Raw genomic sequence first — 20832 nt, forward strand, 5'->3', positions numbered from 1 at the left:
AGCCTGTCCGTCATTTCAGTGGATCCACTCCCCTGAGAGATCGTCGTCGTCGCCCCCGCTCTCCAAATGGAGTGGCATCTAACGAAGGATAAAGTTGTCTCTTGTTCTCTCAAAGACAGAGGAGAAACAGATGTAGAATAACAACGTAAAGCCTCCTGGAATACCGTAGCCGGTAGCGTTCACTGTCTCCATCCTCCAGAGAGACGTAATGCCGTATGCCGTCCTCGTCTAATGACAGAAACTAGGCAGAAAGCAGCTCTGTCTAATGGCTCTTCCACGTCACAGAAACCACATGGTCAGAAAAAGCTACAGCTACCCAAATGAATGGAGGGAAGAGAGCTTCGCCACAAAAACGATTGGTTCTAAACACCTGGCCAAGGTAGAGCTGTTTGATTGTCTTTCATGGCTTCCTTTCCTCATCTCCTTTCCCTCATCACCGCTAAAAGGTAAAAGGACTGGATAGACCTCCAACGTACTGCTTTCATCTATCATGCCCTGCTAGGCCAGTAATCATAGAGGAAAGGACATAAGGGAAGGAGACTAGTTGAGACGCCACCAGTCAAGAGGCATAAGATGGCCACTCACCTGCCACAGAGTTAGGGCGTGGCATCACAAGGGAAGAAGTGCTGTGCGTGTGGCGTTGTGGGAGGGGCCTCTTGGCTGGGGGCGGAGTTCTGGGTTCCCCTAGGATGGTGACTTCAGACCTGGGCGGGGCCTCGCTGGGCCCTGGCAGGTCGTCCTTGGCGACACGAGGGCAGTAATCGCCGCTGTGCCCTCCATGCCCAGCGGCCCTCCGGCTGCCATCTTTGCTCAGATCCAGAGTGGAACCGCCGCGGTCCTCATTCTCAGAAGAGCTGGTGATGGTAGCTGAGGCACAGAGGGAGTAGACAGGGGTAAGGTGACTACAAACAACAAAACCAAACGGTTGACTAAAGGCCTTTGGGATGAGATCAAGTTAGGAATCGTTCACTGTGCTTTCCCAGTCTGGGATGTTATTGGCAGTGACACTGGACTGAGTTAAAGAGTAAGAGTCCGATCATCAGTCACATCAACAGTGGCGAGGCATCAGTCACACATCGACATCAACACAATCAAACGCTTGTACTCTGCACCCCTTGCTCTTTTGTATTTACCTATAAATACAAGCTCTATTTAGGGAGAAAGATGTCCTATTTTAGAAAGTCCAGACCCGTACGCAGCAAAGACAGCAACGTCCCAGTTTTGTCAAGAGGGACCTGAAGCCTCTCGACTAAAGTGGCACAGAGAGAGAGAGAGAGAGAGAGAGAGAGAGAGAGAGAGAGAGAGAGAGAGAGAGAGAGAGAGTCTTGACTGAGAACTCAAAGGAAGGTGAAACAAGTATCATCTATCTCTATTTCTTCAGTCAGTGCTGAGGCCCTTATCTTAATCAGGTTTATGGACAATGAGAGTAATGCGATACAGTTGAGGTCGGAAGATTACATACACTTAGGTTGGAGTCATTAAAACTCGTTTTTCAACCACTTCACACATTTCTTGTGAACAAACTATAGTTTTGGCAAGTCGGTTAAGACATCTACTTTGTGCATGACACAAGTCATTTTTCCAACAATTGTTTAATTAAGGAGGCTGCAAATTTTTGCAGCTTTTTGTTAAAAATCGCGCAACATTTCAGTGCCCTGCTACTCATGCCAGGAATATAGTATATGCATATGATTAGTATGTGTGGATAGAAAACACTCAGACGTTTATAAAACTGGTTAAATCACAGCTGTGACTATAACAGAACGTGCGTTTCATCGAAAAGTGCAGGAAAATCTGATCACTGAAAATGGAAAAATATATCCATGCGCCACTTCAACTAATTGTTAAAAGTGACCCACATTAAATGGGGCCGAGATTGCAATACCTACAGCTTCCACACGATGTCAACAGTCTTGTTATTTGCCTAGGCTTTGTTTCTTGGTCAAACGAAGAAGAGACAGCCCATTTCTTTAGGTCTCCGACCGGATATTTTGGTTGAGATTTACCCGGACATTATTTCCAGACGTACAGTTATAGAATATACTTTGCCTCGTGATCAATTTGATCGCTTATTAACGTTTACTAATACCTAAAGTTGCATTACAAAAGTATTTTGAAGTGTTTTGTGAAAGTTTATTGTCAACTTTTTAATTAAAAAAAAAATGACGTTACGTTATAAAACGCTATTTTTTTTGTTGATCACACAGTCTTCATAGATCGATTTAATCGAAAAAAAAAGACCCAAAATGATGTTTATGGGACATCTAGGAGTGCAAGAAAGAAGCTCGTCAAAGGTAATGAATGTTTTATATTTTATTTCTGCGTTTTGGGTAGCGCCGGCTACCGCAAAATCTGTCGTTCTAGATGAAGTTCCAGTACTTTTGGGTGCATGCTATCAGATAATAGATTCTCATGCTTTCGCCGAAAAGCATTTTATAAATCTGACTCGGTAGCTAGATTCACAACGAGTGTAGCTTTAATTCAGTACCTTGTATGTGTATTTTAATGAAAGTTTGAGTTTTATCAAAAACTATACGTGGCGCACTTGAAATTTCCGCTGATTTGATCCCCACAGCGGGAGCACGTCCCTAACAAGTTAAAGACAGATTATTTAACTTGTCATTCACTGTATCACGATCCCAGTGGGTCATACGTTAACATACACTAAGTTGACTGTGCCTTTAAACAGCTTGTAAAATTCCAGAAAATTATGTTTTAGCTTTAGAAGGTTCTGATACGCTAATAGACATAATTTGGAGGTGTACCTGTGGATGTATGTCAAGGCCTACCTTCAAACTCAGTGCCTCTTTGCTTGACATCATAAGAAAATCTAAAGAAATCAGCCAAGACCTCAAACAAAGAAAAAAATTGTAGACCTCCACAGGTCTGGTTCATCTTTGGGATCAATTTCCAAACGCCTGAAGGTACCACGTTAATCTGTACAAACAATAGTACGCAAGTATTAACACCATGGGACCACGCAGCCGTCATACCGCTCAGGAAGGAGACGTGTTCTGTCTCCTAGAGATGAACGTACTTTGGTGCGAAAAGTGCAAATCAATCGAAGAACAACAGCAAAGGACCTTGTGAAGATGCTGGGGAAAACCGGTACAAAAGTATCTATATCCACAGTAAAACGAGTCCTATATCAACATAACCTGAAAGGCCGCTCAGCAAGGAAGAAGCCACTGCTGTAAAACTGCCATAAAAAAGCCAGACTACGGTTTGCAACTGCACATGGGGACAAAGATCATACTTTTTGGAGAAATGTCCTCTGGTCTGATGAAACAAAAAAATAACTGTTTGGCCATAATGACCATCGTTATGTTTGGAGGAAAAAGGGGGAGGCTTACAAGCTGAAGAACACCATCCCAACCGTGAAGCACGAGGGTGGCAGCATCATGTTGTGGGGGTGCTTTGCTGCAGGAGGGACTGGTGCATTTCACAAAATAGATGGCATCATGAGGGAGGAAAATTACGTGGATATATTGAAGCAACATCTCAAGACATCAGTCAGGAAGTTAAAGCTTGGTCGCAAATGGATCTTCCAAATGGACAATGACCCCAAGCATACTTCCAAATTTGTGGCAAAATGGCTTAAGGACAACAAAGTCAAGGTATTTGAGTGGCCATTACAAAGCCCTGACCTCAATCCTATAGATCATTTGTGGGCAGAACTGAAAAAGCATGTGCGAGCATGGAGGCCTTACAAACCTGACACAGTTACACCAGCTCTGTCAGGAGGAATGGGTCAAAATTCACCCAACTCATTGAGGGAAGCTTGTGGAAGGCTACCTGAAACGTTTAACCCAGGTTAAACAATTTAAAGGCAATGCTACCAGATACTAATTGAGTGTATGTAAACTTCTGACCCACTGGGAATGTGATGAAAGAAATTAAAGGTGAAATAAATCATTCTCTCTACTATTATTCTGACATTTCACATTCTCAAAATAAAGTGGTGATCCTAACTGACCTAAGACAGGGAATTGTTACTAGGATTAAATGTCAGGAATTGTGAAAAACTGTTTAAATGTATTTGGCTAAGGTGTATGGAATCATGTAGTAACCAAAAAAGTGTTAAACAAATCTAAATATATTTTTCGAATAGGTACCCCTTGATGACAGCTTTGCACACTCTTGGCATTTTCTCAACCAGCTACATGGGGTAGTCACCTGGAATGTATTTCAATTAACACGTGTGCCTTGTTAAAAGTTAATTAGTGGAATTTCTTTCCTTCTTAATGTGTTGTGACAAGGTAGGGGTGGTATAGAGAAGATAGCCTTATTTGGTAAAAGACCAAGTCCAGTATACCACCCTGCAGCATACCACCCTGCAGCATACCACCCTGCATACCACTGCTGGCTTGCTTCTAAAGCTATGCAGGGTTGGTCCTGGTCAGTCCCTGGATGAGGGACCAGATGTTGCTGGAAGTGGTGTTGGAGGGCCAGTAGGCACTCTTTCCTCTGGTCTAAAAAATAAATATCCCAATTCCCCAGGGCACTGCCCTGTGTAGGGTGCCGTCTTTCGGATGGGACGTTAAACGGGTGTCCTGACTCTCTGAGGTCAATAAAGATCCCATGGCACTTATCGTAAGAGTAGGGGTGTTAACCCCGGTGTCCTGGCCCTCAAACCATCACGGTCACCTAATAATACCCAGTTTACAATTGGCTCATTCCCCCTCTCCCCTGTAACTATTCGCCAGGTCGTTGCTGTAAATGAGAACGTGTTCTCAGTCAACTTACCTGGTAAAATAATTGATTAAAAAAATATTATGGAAAGAACAGCTCAAATAAGCAAAGAGAAATGACAGTCCATCATTACTTTAAGATACGAAGGTCAGTCAATACGGAATAGTTTGCACTTGAATAGTTTCTTCAAGTGCAGTCGCAAAAACCATCAAGCGCTATGATGAAACTGGCTCTCATGAGGACCGCCACAGGAATGGAAGACTCATAGTTACCTCTGCTGCAGAGGATAAGTTCATTAGAGTTACCAGACTCAGAAATTGCAGCCCAAATAAATGCTTCACAGAGTTCAAGTAACAGACACATCTCAACTGTTCAGAGGAGACTGTGTGAATCAGACATTCATGGTTGAATTGCTGCAAAGAAACCACTAAAGAAACCACTACTAAAGGAAACCAATAATAAGAAGAGACTTGCCAAAAAACACGATCAATGGACATTAGACCTGTGGAAATGTGTCCTTTGGTCTGGAGTGCAAATTGGAGATTTTGGGTTCCAACCGTGGTGTCTCTGTGAGACATGGTGTGGGTGAACGGATGATCTCTGCATGTGTATTTCCCACTGTAAAGCGTAGAGGAGGAGGTGTGATGGTGCTTTGTTGGTAACACTGTCAGTGATTTATTTAGAATTCAAAGCACACTTAACCAGCATGGCTACCACAGCATTCTGCAGTGATACCCCATCCCATCTGGTTTGCGTTAGTTGGACTATCATTTGTTTTTCAACAGGATAATGACCCAACACACATCCAGGCTGTGTAAGGGCTATTTGACCAAGAAGGAGAGTGATGGAGTGCTGCGTCAGATGACCTGGCCTCAATCAAATTGAGATGGTTTCGGATGAGTCGGACCTCAGAGTGAAACAAAAGCAGCCAACAAGTGCTCAGCATATGTGGGAACTCCTTCAAGACCGTTGGAAAAGCATTCCAGGTGAAGCTGGTTGAGAGAATGCCAAGAGTGTGCAAAGCTGTCATCAAGGCAAAGGTTGGCTATTTGAAGAATCTCAAATATAACATATATTTTGATTTGTTTAACACTTTTTTGGTTACTATGTGATTCCATATGTGTTATTTCATAGTTTTGATGTCTTCACTATTATTCTACAATGTAGAAAATACTGAAAAGAAAGAAAAACCCTTGAATGAGTAGGTGCTCTAAAACGCACATATCAATTATTTATCAGGAGGTGAGAAGAAAATATCTGAATTTAAATTGATCCAACTATGGTGATGATGGTCTATATAAGTACTCACCTATGATTCCGCTATCCTGGCTCTCAAGTGTGGAGTTTGGGCTCCGGCAGGGACTGGGGCGGAGGAGGGTCCCACCTGGGCTGGGATTGGGGAGACAGGGCCCCCCGGTACTGCTACTACCCATGGTGGAGCAGGGGCTGTCTGAGCATGGAGACGTAGTGCTGCAGGTCAATGTGGAGCATGGGCTCACCGCCTGGCCAGAGACATTACACTACAGACAGAGAGGGAGAGAGAGAGAGAGAGAGAGAGAGAGGGCAGAGCGTGATGAGAGAGAGATAGGCAGAGCGTGATGAGAGAGAGAGATAGGCAGAGAGAGAGAGAGAGAGAGAGAGAGAGAGAGAGAGAGAGAGAGAGAGAGAGAGAGAGAGAGAGAGAGAGAGAGATAGGCAGAGAGGGATGAGAGAGAGAGAGAGAGAGAGAGAGAGAGAGAGAGAGAGAGAGAGAGAGAGAGAGAGAGAGAGAGAGAGAGAGAGGCAGAGAGATGAGAGAGAGAGGTGAGAGGGATGAGAGAGAGGAAGAGAGAGAAAGGTGAGAGAGGGGTGAGAGAGAGAAAGAGGGGGCAGTCAGGTAGAAAGGGAGGAGAGTTGGATAGAAAGGGTGGCAAGATAAGAGAGATATAGAAAGAGAAAGGGCAGAGAGAAGAGAGAGAGAGAAAGAGGTGTTTTATTTAAAATATTATCAGGTATGGTATATAGGTCATTGTATATACAGTAAGTGTGTGTGTGTGTGTGTGTGTGTGTGTGTGTGTGTGTGTGTGTGTGTGTGTGTGTGTGTGTGTGTGTGTGTGTGTGTGTGTGTGTGTGTGTGTGTGTGTGTGTGTGTGTGTGTGTGTGTGTGTGTCAATATCCCCCTCTCCTCCCAATGTCCCCAAACCCCAATATCTGCATCCTTCTTCATATGTCTCCAACAACACCCGAACCCTACCATTCCTAGATCCTATATGTCTCAACTCACCCCAGCACCCAGCGTTTCTGCAACGTTAGAGAACGTTCAGCTCAGTGCTTTTCCCACTTTACCACCCCATCATTTATCTGAACCAGGACACGGTACACTGCTCACAGCCGACACATTGTCTCCATAAAACTGGCTCCATCTGGAGCTCAGGTGGAGGAAGGAGGTTAGGAAAGTGGGGCAATGCTCAAACGGTGATAGAATGATACAATACAGTATATAAACGTCCTGCGGGCTCGACAGCATGTGGCGAGCCAATGCAACAAGATTAAAAGCAAGATATTCAACTGACATCACCTTATGTACACATTCCATAAACAAAATGACATTACAGTATATGCTTTCAAAGAGTGCCTCGGGTTTTCTTTTCAACTGGTCATTTACCTTGTAGTTTCTAAATGTGCAGCTTAACCAAAACAAACTCTCAATCTTGGTTATCATACAAAACATTGCCTTGAATTCTAATTAAAGAAACCATACAAAAACTCCTCACTTCCTCTGCAAAGGAAACACACGAGCCTCCTTTTCATATTTCTGACATCTGACTTCCTCAGTCACTCTCCCTCCTTCCTTCCCACCATCTTTCCTTTCACATACCTTCTTTTCCCTCCAGTCCTCCATGGGGGTGCTAGGCGAGGCTGGGGTCCCTTCTCCCAGTAAGAAGCCCAGCCTGGTCATCAGTTCCTGGGTTGAGAAGGAGGAGGAGCTGGGCTGGAGCTCCGCGTGCAGCTCTGGAGGACAGATGGAGAGAGATGACAGACGAGCGGATCGCTGTGAGCAGCACGACGTGACCACACCAAACACACGCGTTCTGTAGCTCAGCCCAGTTCAGTCCAGCTCAGTCCAGCTCAGTTCAAACCTTCCTGCCTTTCCTCCTTCCTGGCTACGTCGATTGGATGGAGGATTATTATACTATGCTGACGGAGGAGAGGTTAATGTATGCATCCACAGGTCAGCAGTAGCAGCAGCAGCGCCGGTCGGCCTCATTACCAATGAAGAGGCTGTGGCTTTCTCAGTCCCTGGCTGCACGACTGAAGCAGCTCTCTCTCTGTGTGTGTGTGTGTCCATATGTGTGTGTGCCTGCTCAGCGCTCCCGGTTGGTTAGGAGACAGGCGTAGAATCTCAATGAGCTCAGCTCAGCCCTGGCCTCCGGCAGAGGGCAGGCGCCTTTGCACCGTCGTCTTTGGCACTGGCTGCCCTGTCCGGACCGATCGGGCTGAGCTGAGCAATAGGGTGCGTCGATACATCACTGAGATGGGCGTGATGCCACGACCTTTCACCTCTAGGTCACCTACACCACTGTACAGACGCAGAGGAGGATGAGGCGAGGGGGTTCAACACGGCACCTCTATATCCTGTTTACATACAACATTGAGTTGGAGAATATGATGATGTCTAGGAAACGGAGCTCCTATTGAGAGAGATGAGGAAGAAGGGAATGAATGTGGGAGGGCCGAGACACAGCTTGTTGGGCGTTAGTTACTCTCAACCCGTCTGGGGTTAGACACATTCTCATCCATCTCTCCCCTCAATCCGTCTTGGGAAAAAAGCTTCCGAAGGTGAACCCTTTTTGGTTTCAGTTAGAACTCTTTTGGGTTCCATGTAGAACTCTCTGTGGAAAGGGTTTTCACATGGAACCCAAAAGGGTTTTACCTGGAAACAAAAAGGGTTCTTCAAAGGGTTCTCTTATGGGGACAGCCCGAAGAACCATTTTAGGTTCTAGAGTACACCCTTTTTTCTAAGAGTGTATCCCTCCATCCCTCTCCCCCTCTCTCAAGCCCTCAGGATCGGCCCATTCTTTCCTCCTCACTGTCGATATCCTCTCCCCGCCTCCACATAATCCATTGTTCTCTCCAATGAACCGTAGAAATGATGCAATACACAGTAAGCAAATAAGTGGAAACAGCCACCACCACCTCACTATTGCATATATCTCCTCTCTTCTCCCCCCTAAAGTCACAACTTCCCCCATCTCTCAGACAAGGGGCGATGATGAAACGAGCTGACTGGTTAGACGAAAGGCAGGCACCGGCACCTTTCCTACACAGCAGAGATGTTAATCACAGACAGTGAGAGAGACAGAAGGACAAACAGACGCTTGGTGGAACACGGGGCTGGACTGTCTGACTGGGGCTCCTGTACGTTCAGATAACCAGAGAAGAGTTCAACGCAGAGTCTGATTCAAGGGTGTACATTACAAATGGGAAAGAAAGAGAGACCGTGAATGCCAGGGTAGTTGGGTGCCATCTTGGATAGAAATCAAAACAGGGGTATCACCTGAACTAAATGAATCCTGTAATGTCACCTTCCATTATCCAGCTTAATGGAAGTGAAGTATTAAACCAACCGTAGTCACAGCAGCTGTCACATTAGCAGCTCCCTTCAAAATGATCACTCTGATACATGTTCTCTTTCTGTGACAAACATGGATCTGAAGTGTTTTGGTCCACACTGGGTTGTGCAATAGACTGGGAGCTGGAGAACGCTTGGTTGTTTCTGGCAGAATGTTGTTCAATCAAATCTTAGCACACTTCAACCCACTGGGCACAGACTTCAGTTCATCGTTTTTGACTTATATTTGGTTGATTTGTCAACTAACGTGAATTCAATGTGAAATCAACAAAAAAACGTCACCATGACATCAGATTAAGGTTCTAAGTTGTGAAAAAAAAGACAAACTTCCCTTAAATAAGTTGATGACTTTTTGGAAACCAGCCTCCACTGGTTTCCACATTACGTTGATTCGACATCGTCACATTACACTTTTGGGTTGAAATGACGTGGAAACCAGTGGAGGCTGCTGAGGGGAGGATGGCTAATAATAACGTCTGGAACGAAGTACATGTGGTTTCCATGCGGTTGATACCATTCCATTGACTCCATTCCAGCCATTACTATGAGCAGTCCTCCTCTCAGCAGCCTCCGTTGGTGGGAACAACATTGATTTTTTTAAATGTATTTTATTTCAACTTTATTTAACCAGGTAGGCTAGTTGAGAACAGGTTCTCATTTGCAACTGCGACCTGGCCAAGATAAATCATAGCAGTGTGAACAGACAACACAGAGTTACACATGGAGTAAACAATTAACAAGTCAATAACACAGAGAAAAAAAGGGGAGTCTATATACAATGTGTGCAAAAGGCATGAGGAGGTAGGCGAATAATTACAATATTGCAGATTAACACTGGAGTGATAAATGATCATGTACAGGTAGAGATATTGGTGTGCAAAAGAGCAGAAAAGTAAATAAATAAAAACTGTGGGGATGAGGTAGGTGAAAATGGGTGTGCTATTTACCAATAGATTATGTACAGCTGCAGCGATCGGTTAGCTGCTCAGCTAGCTGATGTTTGAAGTTGGTGAGGAGATAAAAGTCTCCAACTTCAGCGATTTTTTGCAATTCGTTCCAGTCACAGGCAGCAGAGTACTGGAACGAAAGGCGGCCGAATGAGGTGTTGGCTTTAGGGATGATCAATGAGATACACCTGCTGGAGCGCGTGCTACGGATGGGTGTTGCCATCATGACCAGTGAGCTGAGATAAGGCGGAGCTTTGCCTAGCATGGCCTTGTAGATGACCTGAAGCCAGTGGGTCTGGCGACGAATATGTAGCGAGGGCCAGCCGACTAGAGCATACAAGTCGCAGTGGTGGGTAGTATAAGGTGATTTAGTGACAAAACGGATAGCACTGTGATAAACTGCATCCAGTTTGCTGAGTAGAGTGTTGGAAGCAATTTTGTAGATGACGTCGCCGAAGTCGAGGATCGGTAGGATAGTCAGTTTTACTAGGGTAAGTTTGGCAGCGTGAGTGAAGGAGGCTTTGTTGCGGAATAGAAAGCCGATTCTTGATTTGATTTTCGATTGGAGATGTTTGATATGGGTCTGGAAGGAGAGTTTGCAGTCTAGCCAGACACCTAGGTACTTATAGGTGTCCACATATTCAAGGTCGGAGCCATCCAGTGTGGTGATGCTAGTCGGGCATGCGGGTGCAGGCAGCGATCGGTTGAAAAGCATGCATTTGGTTTTACTAGCGTTTAAGAGCAGTTGGAGGCCACGGAAGGAGTGTTGTATGGCATTGAAGCTCGATTTGGGGTTAGATAGCACAGTGTCCAATGACGGGCCGAAAGTGTATACAATGGTGTCGTCTGCGTAGAGGTGGATCAGGGAATCGCCCGCAGCAAGAGCAACATCATTGATATATACAGAGAAAAGAGTCGGCCCGATAATTGAACCCTGTGGCACCCCCATAGAGACTGCCAGAGGACCGGACAACATGCCCTCCGATTTGACACACTGAACTCTGTCTGCAAAGTAATTGGTGAACCAGGCAAGGCAGTCATCCGAAAAACCGAGGCTACTGAGTCTGCCGATAAGAATATGGTGATTGACAGAGTCGAAAGCCTTGGCAAGGTCGATGAAGACGGCTGCACAGTACTGTCTTTTATCGATGGCGGTTATGATGTCGTTTAGTACCTTGAGTGTGGCTGAGGTGCACCCGTGACCGGCTCGGAAACCGGATTGCATAGCAGAGAAGGTACGGTGGGATTCGAGATGGTCAGTCACCTGTTTGTTGACTTGGCTTTCGAAGACCTTAGATAGGCAGGGCAGGATGGATATAGGTCTGTAACAGTTTGGGTCCAGGGTGTCAACCCCTTTGAAGAGGTGGATGATTGCGGCAGCTTTCCAGTCCTTGGGGATCTCAGACGATATGAAAGAGAGGTTGAACAGGCTGGTAATAGGGGTTGCGACAATGGCAGCGGATAGTTTCAGAAATAGAGGGTCCAGATTGTCAAGCCCAGCTGATTTATACGGGTCCAGGTTTTGCAGCTCTTTCAGAACATCTGCTATCTGGATTTGGGTAAAGGAGAACCTGGAGAGGCTTGGGCGAGGAGCTGCGGGGGGGCCGGGGCTGTTGGCCGAGGTAGGAGTAGCCAGGCGGAAGGCATGGCCAGCCGTTGAGAAATGCTTGTTGAAGTTTTCGATAATCATGGATTTGTCGGTGGTGACCGTGTTCCCTAGCCTCAGTGCAGTGGGCAGCTGGGAGGAGGTGCTCTTGTTCTCCATGGACTTCACAGTGTCCCAGAACTTTTTGGAGTTGGAGCTACAGGATGCAAACTTCTGCCTGAAGAAGCTGGCCTTAGCTTTCCTGATTGACTGCGTGTATTGGTTCCTGACTTCCCTGTACAGTTGCATATCGCGGGGACTGTTTGATGCTATTGCTGTCCGCCACAGGATGTTTTTGTGCTGGTCGAGGGCAGTCAGGTCTGGAGTGAACCAAGGGCTGTATCTGTTCTTAGTTCTGCATTTTATGAACGGAGCATGCTTATTTAAAATGGTGAGGAAGTTACTCTTAAAGAATGACCAGGCATCCTCAACGGATGAGGTCAATGTCCTTCCAGGATACCCGGGCCAGGTCGATTAGAAAGGCCTGCTCACAGAAGTGTTTTAGGGAGCGTTTGACAGTGATGAGGGGTGGTCGTTTGACTGCGGCACCGTAGCGGATACAGGCAATGAGGCAGTGGTCGCTGAGATCCTGGTTGAAGACAGCGGAGGTGTATTTGGAGGGCCAGTTGGTCAGGATGACGTCTATGAGGGTGCCCTTGCTTACAGAGTTAGGGTTGTACCTGGTGGGTTCTTTGATGATTTGTGTGAGATTGAGGGCATCTAGCTTAGATTGTAGGACTGCCGGGGTGTTAAGCATATCCCAGTTTAGGTCACCTAGCAGAACAAACTCTGAAGCTAGATGGGGGGCAATCAATTCACAAATGGTGTCCAGGGCACAGCTGGGAGCTGAGGAGGGTCGGTAGCAGGCGGCAACAGTGAGAGACTTATTTCTGGAGAGAGTGATTTTCAGAATTAGTAGTTCGAACTGTTTGGGTATGGACCTGGAAAGTATGACATTACTTTGCAGGCTATCTCTGCAGTAGACTGTAACTCCTCCCCCTTTTGCAGTTCTATCTTGACGGAAGATGTTATAGTTGGGTATGGAAATCTCTGAATTTTTGGTGGCCTTCCTGAGCCAGGATTCAGACACGGCAAGGACATCAGGGTTAGCAGAGTGTGCTAAAGCAGTGAGTAAAACAAACTTAGGGAGGAGGCTTCTGATGTTGACATGCATGAAACCAAGGCTTTTTCGATCACAGAAGTCAACAAATGAGGGTGCCTGGGGACATGCAGGGCCAGGGTTTACGTCCACATCACCCGCGGAACAGAGAAGGAGTAGTATGAGGGTGCGGCTAAGGGCTATCAAAACTGGTCGCCTAGAGCGTTGGGGACAGAGAATTAGAGGAGCAGGTTTCTGGGCATGGTAGAATATATTCAGGGTATAATGCGCAGACAGGGGTATGGTGGGGTGCGGGTATGGCGGAGGTAAGCCCAGGCACTGGGTGATGATGAGAGAGGTTTTATCTCTGGACATGCTGGTGGTAATGGGTGAGGTCACCGCATATGTTGGAGGAGGGACAAAGGAGGTATCAGGGGTATGAGGAGTGGGGCTAGGGGCTCCATAGTGAACTAAAACAATGATAACTAACCTGAGCAACAGTATACAAGGCATATTGATATTTGGGAGAGACATACAGCGAGGCATACAGTAATCACAGGTGTTGAATTGGGAAAGCTAGCTAAAACAGTGGGTGAGACAACAGCTAATCGGCTAGCATAACAACAGCAGGTAAAATGGCATTGACTAGGCAACGGGGCCGACAGATAAAACAAACAAGCAGACTCGAGGGCACTTCAGTGGTAAGGTACTTTGGTTAAGCAGAGATCCACCAAAACTGAGAACAAGATCTGTCTCTGCACCTTCCATCTCAAGGAAACACACCTTCAAATTCCGGGTGAAAATTCATCCCTCGTCATTTTTATCCGACGGGTGTATTCTTGGTTTATGTGCAAAAATAGAATAATGACGTGGCCTGTCAAAGTCATTACCAAACTGAATACACTCAAATGCATTTCACAGCTATTCATGTCTAATTCATGAATTTGTTTGAGTCTGCTAAGGTGGTTTTGAAAGGCAAAACCTAATAATCTTATATGATGTTAAAATTATACCTCTGCTCCATTCAGGGTTCAATACAATTCATAACGAGAAAAGCACGTGGAAAAGCAAATTTGGAAAACGTCACATTGAAAAGTATTGCAAATTACCACACAAATGAGAAGGAAATGGTTAGTAAATGTATATTATAATGATCTATATTTACTTTACATTCATAACGGTTATTGGAGATACACTGTGGGTCTATGTGGGCAGTGGGAAATGGTGGTTACTGTTTTAAAAAGCTACCCTCAAATCACACAACTGTGGCTAAAACTAAACAAGACAAACCGAGAGAGAGAAAGAGAAAAAGTGAGAGGGAGGGTGTGAGAGTGAGACACAGAGAGAGAGAGAGAGAGAGAGAGAGAGAGAGAGAGAGAGAGAGAGAGAGAGAGAGAGAGAGAGAGAGAGAGAGAGAGAGAGAGAGAGAGAGAGAGAGAGAGAGAGAGAGAGAATGAGAGAGAGAGAGAGAGAGAGAGAGAGAGAGAGATGAGAGAGAGAGAGAGAGAGAGAGAGAGAGAGAGAGAAAGGGAGAGAACGAGATCGAGTGCATCCTCAATCTATCAGCCAATGTCTCCATCCATTGCCTAAGTGCCCAACTGATTTCCCACCTGAGGTCAGGAAGCTATAATCAGTGAACCTATGCATTCGGCTCTCCGTGGTACTATTACGAACAGCACCTCGTAACTTAAAGAACCAGACAATATTGAAAGCTTCATCAATCTAACTCTGACCTCTGCGTGACAAATCCCAGGAGGGTCTATTCAGGGGGTTCGGGAATGATTGAAACACACAGTAAACACACCAGCCCGCTGTCGCCGTTGGTTATGAGAAGCAGAGGGAGAATAGCGGTGCTTGGCAACAAGAGGACATGAGGATGCTGGAGACAGGCTGCTCCGCCTCAGGACTAGCCCCCAGCCTCTCCACATAGACAGCTGTGCAGGGGATGGCTGGCATTTACACTGTTACCCTCAGCACCACTTAGGTTTGGCAGGTCAATTGAACACATGCGCATGCACATACTGTACATGTGCATTTGAAAAAGATTACAGCAGGCACCAAATCAAAGAACTCAAAACTATGGAAGACTTGTTCTCTCTATCCTCTGTACCTCTCTTCCTACTTTTCCAAATGTACTGTATATCATTCTCTCTCCCCTCCCTCGTCTCATCTCTCATCCACAACTCTCTGTGCAGACACGCTCACACTCACCTCTCTGGGCAGTCTTGCTATTGTTTAGAGTGGAAGCGAACGCGTCTCCAGGAAAATAAGGACTCTCCACATACTCCAGCTTCCTGTACAGACCTTCAGTCAGAGCAGCAGAGAGAGAGAGTGAGATGGGGGTAACGAGAGAAGGGAGGAGAAAGTGAGCGAGAGCAAGAGAGAGAAATTCAACTCTTCCAGATGGGATTTGCAGTGGGGAATTTGAATTTCTCCCACCAGTTGGGAGGAGCCAACATGAACTCAGATACATGCAGTACAGTATAAACTAATCCCTGTGATGATAATAGCACAAATCGCCAACATGAGTGTGTGTGTGTGTGTGTGTGTGTGTGTGTGTGTGTGTGTGTGTGTGTGTGTGTGTGTGTGTGTGTGTGTGTGTGTGTGTGTGTGTGTGTGTGTGTGTGTGTGTGTGTGTGTGTGTGTGTGTGTGTGTGTGTGTGTGCGAGCGTGCATGCGCATGTGTGTGTCTGTGTGAGTCAAAGGTCCACACTACTACAGTGAACTCAGAGCTTCAGCTTGATGCACACTGCACCGCCACCTAGTGTTACTCAGCTAGAATGCCGAAGACACAAACGCTGAAGACATCGAAGCATAACCTTCCAAACAAGGTAAACAGTTCCTTTCCAAAGCTGCGCTGGGTCAGTGAGTAAGCGGTAGAATCCCAGTTACTACATAGCCCTGGCATACCACTGAGAAATCACACATGGAAAAAATACTCAATAAGTTAATGACAAAGTTACTTTAGTTTATTTGCTTTCTAAACTTCCCCAGCCTTCAGTCCTTGGAGATACAATGAGTTGTTGTTATTGATGTCCTGTATCCTGGACAGTATGCACATTTGACAATGATATTTTGAGCATAATCTCCTATATTTCCCAGGGGAAATAAAGTGCTAGCTGTGTGAATAGCCCTTAATCAATCATTAGGCATGTACTGGCTGTGCTATAAACCCACTGGGCTTAAAAACCAGGCAGAGCAATCATAACCTAATCTCCACAAAGAGCACACAAGAGCCTGTCAGAACCGTGGGAGATACTGAACAGAACATGCGATCAATATGCTATGAGCGAGACTCGTCGCTAGGCTAGCAACGAACATAGCAACGAGAACAAGATGAGCTGCAAAAAAAGAGAATGATGTAAGTATATTCATTTCTACAGATGATCTATAGATGTGCCCTTCCCTCTGTGTGGTGTGTGTGTGTGTGTGTGTGTGTGTGTGTGTGTGTGTGTGTGTGTGTGTGTGTGTGTGTGTGTGTGTGTGTGTGTGTGTGTGTGTGTGTGTGTGTGTGTGTGTGTGTGTGTGTGTGTGTGTGTGTGTGTTTGTGCGTGCGGGTGTGTCTGTATGTTTGTGTGTGTTCATTAGAAGAACAAAAGCCTGGTGGATGGCTGTTACAATACCTGGGGACTTGATGCCCATTTCTGAGGGCATTATGTAGGACTGGCGATGGACCAGGGGTGACGAAGGCAGGGAGATGGACTCCCCCTTAGCCAGCTTCCCCCTCGGCCTGCCCCTTGAGGGGTGGGGGTGGTGGGCACGGCTAGGCTCCTGGTAGTGGGTCACCCAAGCACCAGCACCCCTTCGTTGGATACTGTGGCTGTGGTAATCAGCAACTACGGCTAGCAAGAGGAGAGGGAGATATAGTGGGAAAGGTGAGAGATTAAAAGGGGTTGGAAAAGAGAAGAGAGAGAGAACAAATGAAACAGTAATCAATAATAGGGCCTATGAAAAGTTGTATCTGGAAACTTAAAGGGATAATCCACCCCAAACCACTAATTCCTATCATTAACAGTGTTAAACAACACTAATATGTGAAAACAATATTTTTTGTGAACAAATGTTTCATCTTGTCGTTATAACAAGGTTGTAAGCAGCATGTGAAAATCTTCGTGGAAATCTGTTGCAGCTCAAGTCGACTACAAAACCCACAATGCAATGCTCTCTGGGCTAGCTGGCTGGCTATTTAGCTAGCTAAGTAGCAAACGTATCTACATACAATAATACCAAAGTCAATATCAGCATGTGAAGTAGCTAGCTATCTGTAAAATCGCCTAAACAAACTGAACTAGCAATTCAGGAGTCTATCTCACCGAGATGAACCTGCAGTTCATCTCTGACTAGAGTGAGTGCAGAGCATGTTGCTATGGCAACACTGGCCCTTTCCCACCTTTCCCACAGACAGGGCCATTGTGGGATGCTACTTGAAAGAGAAACTGAGTTGAATCATTTGGTACACTGTTTAGATTGAGGACAACAACAAAAAACGTTATGAAATGTGATAGTGTGTTACCCCCTATCTCCAATGAGGAGAACCATGTAGCTACGACTCGTTCCGACACCACTTCCTGGTTTCACAGATGGACCACTTCGGAGTTAAATCATGGGTAAAAAAAAATCAAACTAAAACATTTACCTACTGATAGAACATAAGCTTTCACCAAATTGACATGGGTTGTATGATTTTTATTTCTGGGGGTGGGTTATCCCTTTAAACAGGACCGTCAGATACATGTTTTGGAGCAACAATAAGTGGACGACATCCCCTTGCATTAAGACACCGGATCGATTCTTCAAGTCTAGTAGTGGCTCTGAAGAGCGGACCGCCTACTGGCAGCTCAGAGGCCTTTGAGGAAAGTGTGTTCCTCTTTTGTCTCCCCTCTATGCTAAATGCAATCACTGCACAGGTGCAATGATGTGCGTGTGCATTGCAGTTACTGGCTACGCCTGATGCATAGAGTGTAATAGTAACACAGCATTAACGGAGCTGGAGTAGTATGTAATGCTACAACAAAATGACATTATTAAAGCAGCCCGTTGAAATGTAGCATGGTTTATACAGTAACCTCATTCCCGTGGATGACAAGAAGAGAGGCAGATGGCCATCTACATTATATAATGTGTTTGAACGACAATCTGCAAGGATACACACAGCCTTATAAAGCAGAATTTACAGGTTTTGGACAAAACCAACATTACTAGGTAGGGAGTTGCTATAACTTGATTATAATTAGTTATAAACTCAGGGCCCCTAATCGTGCTGCAAAGTTTCCATTCTCCTTCTCTGATGCCTCTGAGCGAGCCTCCAGGCCACACACACGGCCTTATGGGAAACATATGCTGCTCATCATGTAGTCAGGGAACAACTTTCTTTCTCAAGGCTTTCACACACAATCACAGCCAGCTTCACACAATGTAAGGCCATAGGCTTAGACCAGGGGCCAATTACATTCAGCCGTGGGCGGATGGTACGGACAGCCGTAACATAGTTATAAATCATTTGTACACTACACATGGACTAGAATAATCCCAAACGGATATAGTATTAGACAACAAAAGAATCATTTCAAACCTTGATTACATTGGGATACGATCGCATATGTCTCTATTTATGCGTGGGAGTTCCTTAGGGACAGATTTCCTACATTAACATCACTTTGAGATCATTTCCTGGTGATAATACAGACTTTTATGTCCAACAATTCAAATGTACATGCCATTATTAGCATGGTAGTCCACCTTTTGAACTAAATCTAAGGACCTGGAGTCATTAATGGTAGATGGTAGATGAGACTGACACACTTCTCCGAGTTCTGTAGCTCGTCAACATTAGACGCATTAAATGTTTCATGTGCAACATGCTGACTTTGTACCCATGTGTCTACAGTGCCTTCTGATTTCCCCCAGACTTCTCTAGGGGTGAGCACTCACGTTATGAGATACTGACAACACCCTTGTTGTTACCACACAGAATGGAGCTAGCTAGTAGCTACTGGAAAGAGGCACAACCCCAGAGCGGAAGCACACGGGGCCTAGCATCAATCTGAATAATAGATTATAGCCTACCAAAATAAAGAGGCTTGACAAACATTATTGAGAACTGGTAAGAAAAATCTATATAAAAAAGATACACCCCCCCCCCCATTCCCTCAGAACAGCCTCAATTCGTCAGGGCATGGACTTTGCAAGGTGTTGAAAGCATTCCGCAGGGATGCTGGCCCATGTTGACTACTATGCTTTCCCACACGTGAAAAACCCGGCTGCGTTGCAGTTCTTGACACAAACCGTTGCGCCTAAAATCTACTAGCATACCCTGTTCAAAGGCACTTAAATATTTTCTCTTGCCCCTTTAAATGGCACGCATACACAAGCTCTCTCCTCCTCTTCATCTACACTGATTGACGTGGATTTAACAAGTGAGTGACATCAATAAGGGATCCTCGCTTTCACCTGGATTCACTTGGTCAGTCTGTGTCATGGAAAGAGCAGGTGTTCTTACTATTTTGTATAGTCAGGGTACATCCCTCATGATCCAAAAAGTTATTGATCATTTCAGTATCTTCTTTTTGTGGGTCAGAGCTGTTTGTTTAACCCACTCCAACTTCTCGTGACACACTTTAGGTCTGAGATGATTTTACAGCAGTGGGAGGCAGCATTCACTCCTTAATTAGGCTAATTGAAATGGCTCTATAGTCAAACACCCGGGGACGAAAAAATTCGGAGCAGCCAAGTAGCTACCATCTTCAATTAGGGCGAGTGCTACTAATGTCGAGGATTGGTTTCACTTCGCTAGAAACGATTTCTACTCTGAGATTGATACAACAGAGATTAGTACCCAGATTTCAGAAACATCCCCACGGCTCCCAGAAAAACCCGAAATCCATCAGTTACCTATTGGTAAAGATTTCAACCCAGCCTTTTATGAACAAATTCATATGACACTATTATAGTCAGTCAAAAGGTGTCTGGTTACCCGGCACAAACTGCCATGGGTGCAGTGTTGTAGATGGTGTTGTTTGTCCTCTTTCCTACCTGGATCCCTCCTGCTCCTCTTCTCTTCTTTCCTATTCCTCCCAAACACTGCTTTGAACATGTTCAAACTGATTACAGGGAGTTCTATGAAAAATAGTCAATACAAATATATTATTCCCTCTGCAAAAAAAAGGTGCTATTGCAGTAACATGGCCACATACTCCTAAATGAGGCAACATTAGTCATGGGAAGATATGGATTACAATGAGCCCTATCATACCCTCATCAGGCACAGTGGTCTGGAATGAAACCTGACAAAAAAAAAGGGAAATGTGGAGAATGGTACAAATGAATGGATGCAGCTCAATGTGAAATGGATTCCAGATTAGCAAAGGTGAATAGCAGACAATTAGACTTGAAAACAAATGCGAGGCACATGCTGAAATCCGTTATTTAATCTATTACTTGCGAATGAATTCATACACGATACAGTAAAAAACATGTTTTTCTTGCAATAACTTTGACGCCGCACATGAACGATTACGTAAACTGTAACGTTAAACAATGTAAACGGCTTGTCATGCCCTGACACTTCACGCATCTAGAAGTTGGCTCACTAAACAGCCGACAACCTCACACGTAACAGTATAAGCAAAATATACCTGTTAAAAAAAGAAGAGTCAAGTTTAGTTCGTCGACGTTTCTTCAAAACAACGCATTTCCCTCCATAGCTATAGGAATGTTGATTGCATGAGCGGAGCTGTGTGATCCATCCTGGAAGTTGGCGGAGCTGATGGATGAAAGACGCTCTATCGTGCGCTTTCTGGGAGCTGGGTGCGCGCCCCCTCCGAGTGAAGAACGTTTG

General features: G+C 45.3%; 1 protein-coding gene across 5 annotated transcripts in view; it reads right to left on the bottom strand.

The window, feature by feature from the left end:
• The window catches only part of LOC124008576 (protein TANC1-like), a 55537-nt gene extending 34772 nt beyond the window's left edge, over positions 1-20765 (bottom strand). For 3 of the 5 annotated variants that reach the window (XM_046319962.1, XM_046319961.1, XM_046319958.1), the window contains exons 1-7: positions 20630-20765; positions 20028-20111; positions 16619-16837; positions 15207-15299; positions 7550-7683; positions 6002-6212; positions 586-867 (exon numbers count right to left, since the gene is read on the bottom strand). In XM_046319962.1, the coding sequence (XP_046175918.1) occupies positions 586-867; positions 6002-6212; positions 7550-7683; positions 15207-15299; positions 16619-16837; positions 20028-20088 (1000 nt within the window). In that variant the 5' untranslated portion in view covers positions 20089-20111; positions 20630-20765. Of the gene's footprint in view, positions 1-585; positions 868-6001; positions 6213-7549; positions 7684-15206; positions 15405-16618; positions 16838-20027; positions 20112-20247; positions 20279-20629 lie in introns of those variants that run through there. The other 2 variants (XM_046319960.1, XM_046319963.1) reach the window with 2 other exon arrangements.
• Between the last annotated feature and the right edge of the window lie 67 nt (positions 20766-20832).

The sequence above is a fragment of the Oncorhynchus gorbuscha genome, linkage group LG21 (genome assembly GCF_021184085.1).
Source record: "Oncorhynchus gorbuscha isolate QuinsamMale2020 ecotype Even-year linkage group LG21, OgorEven_v1.0, whole genome shotgun sequence".
NCBI classification, from domain to species: domain Eukaryota; kingdom Metazoa; phylum Chordata; class Actinopteri; order Salmoniformes; family Salmonidae; genus Oncorhynchus; species Oncorhynchus gorbuscha.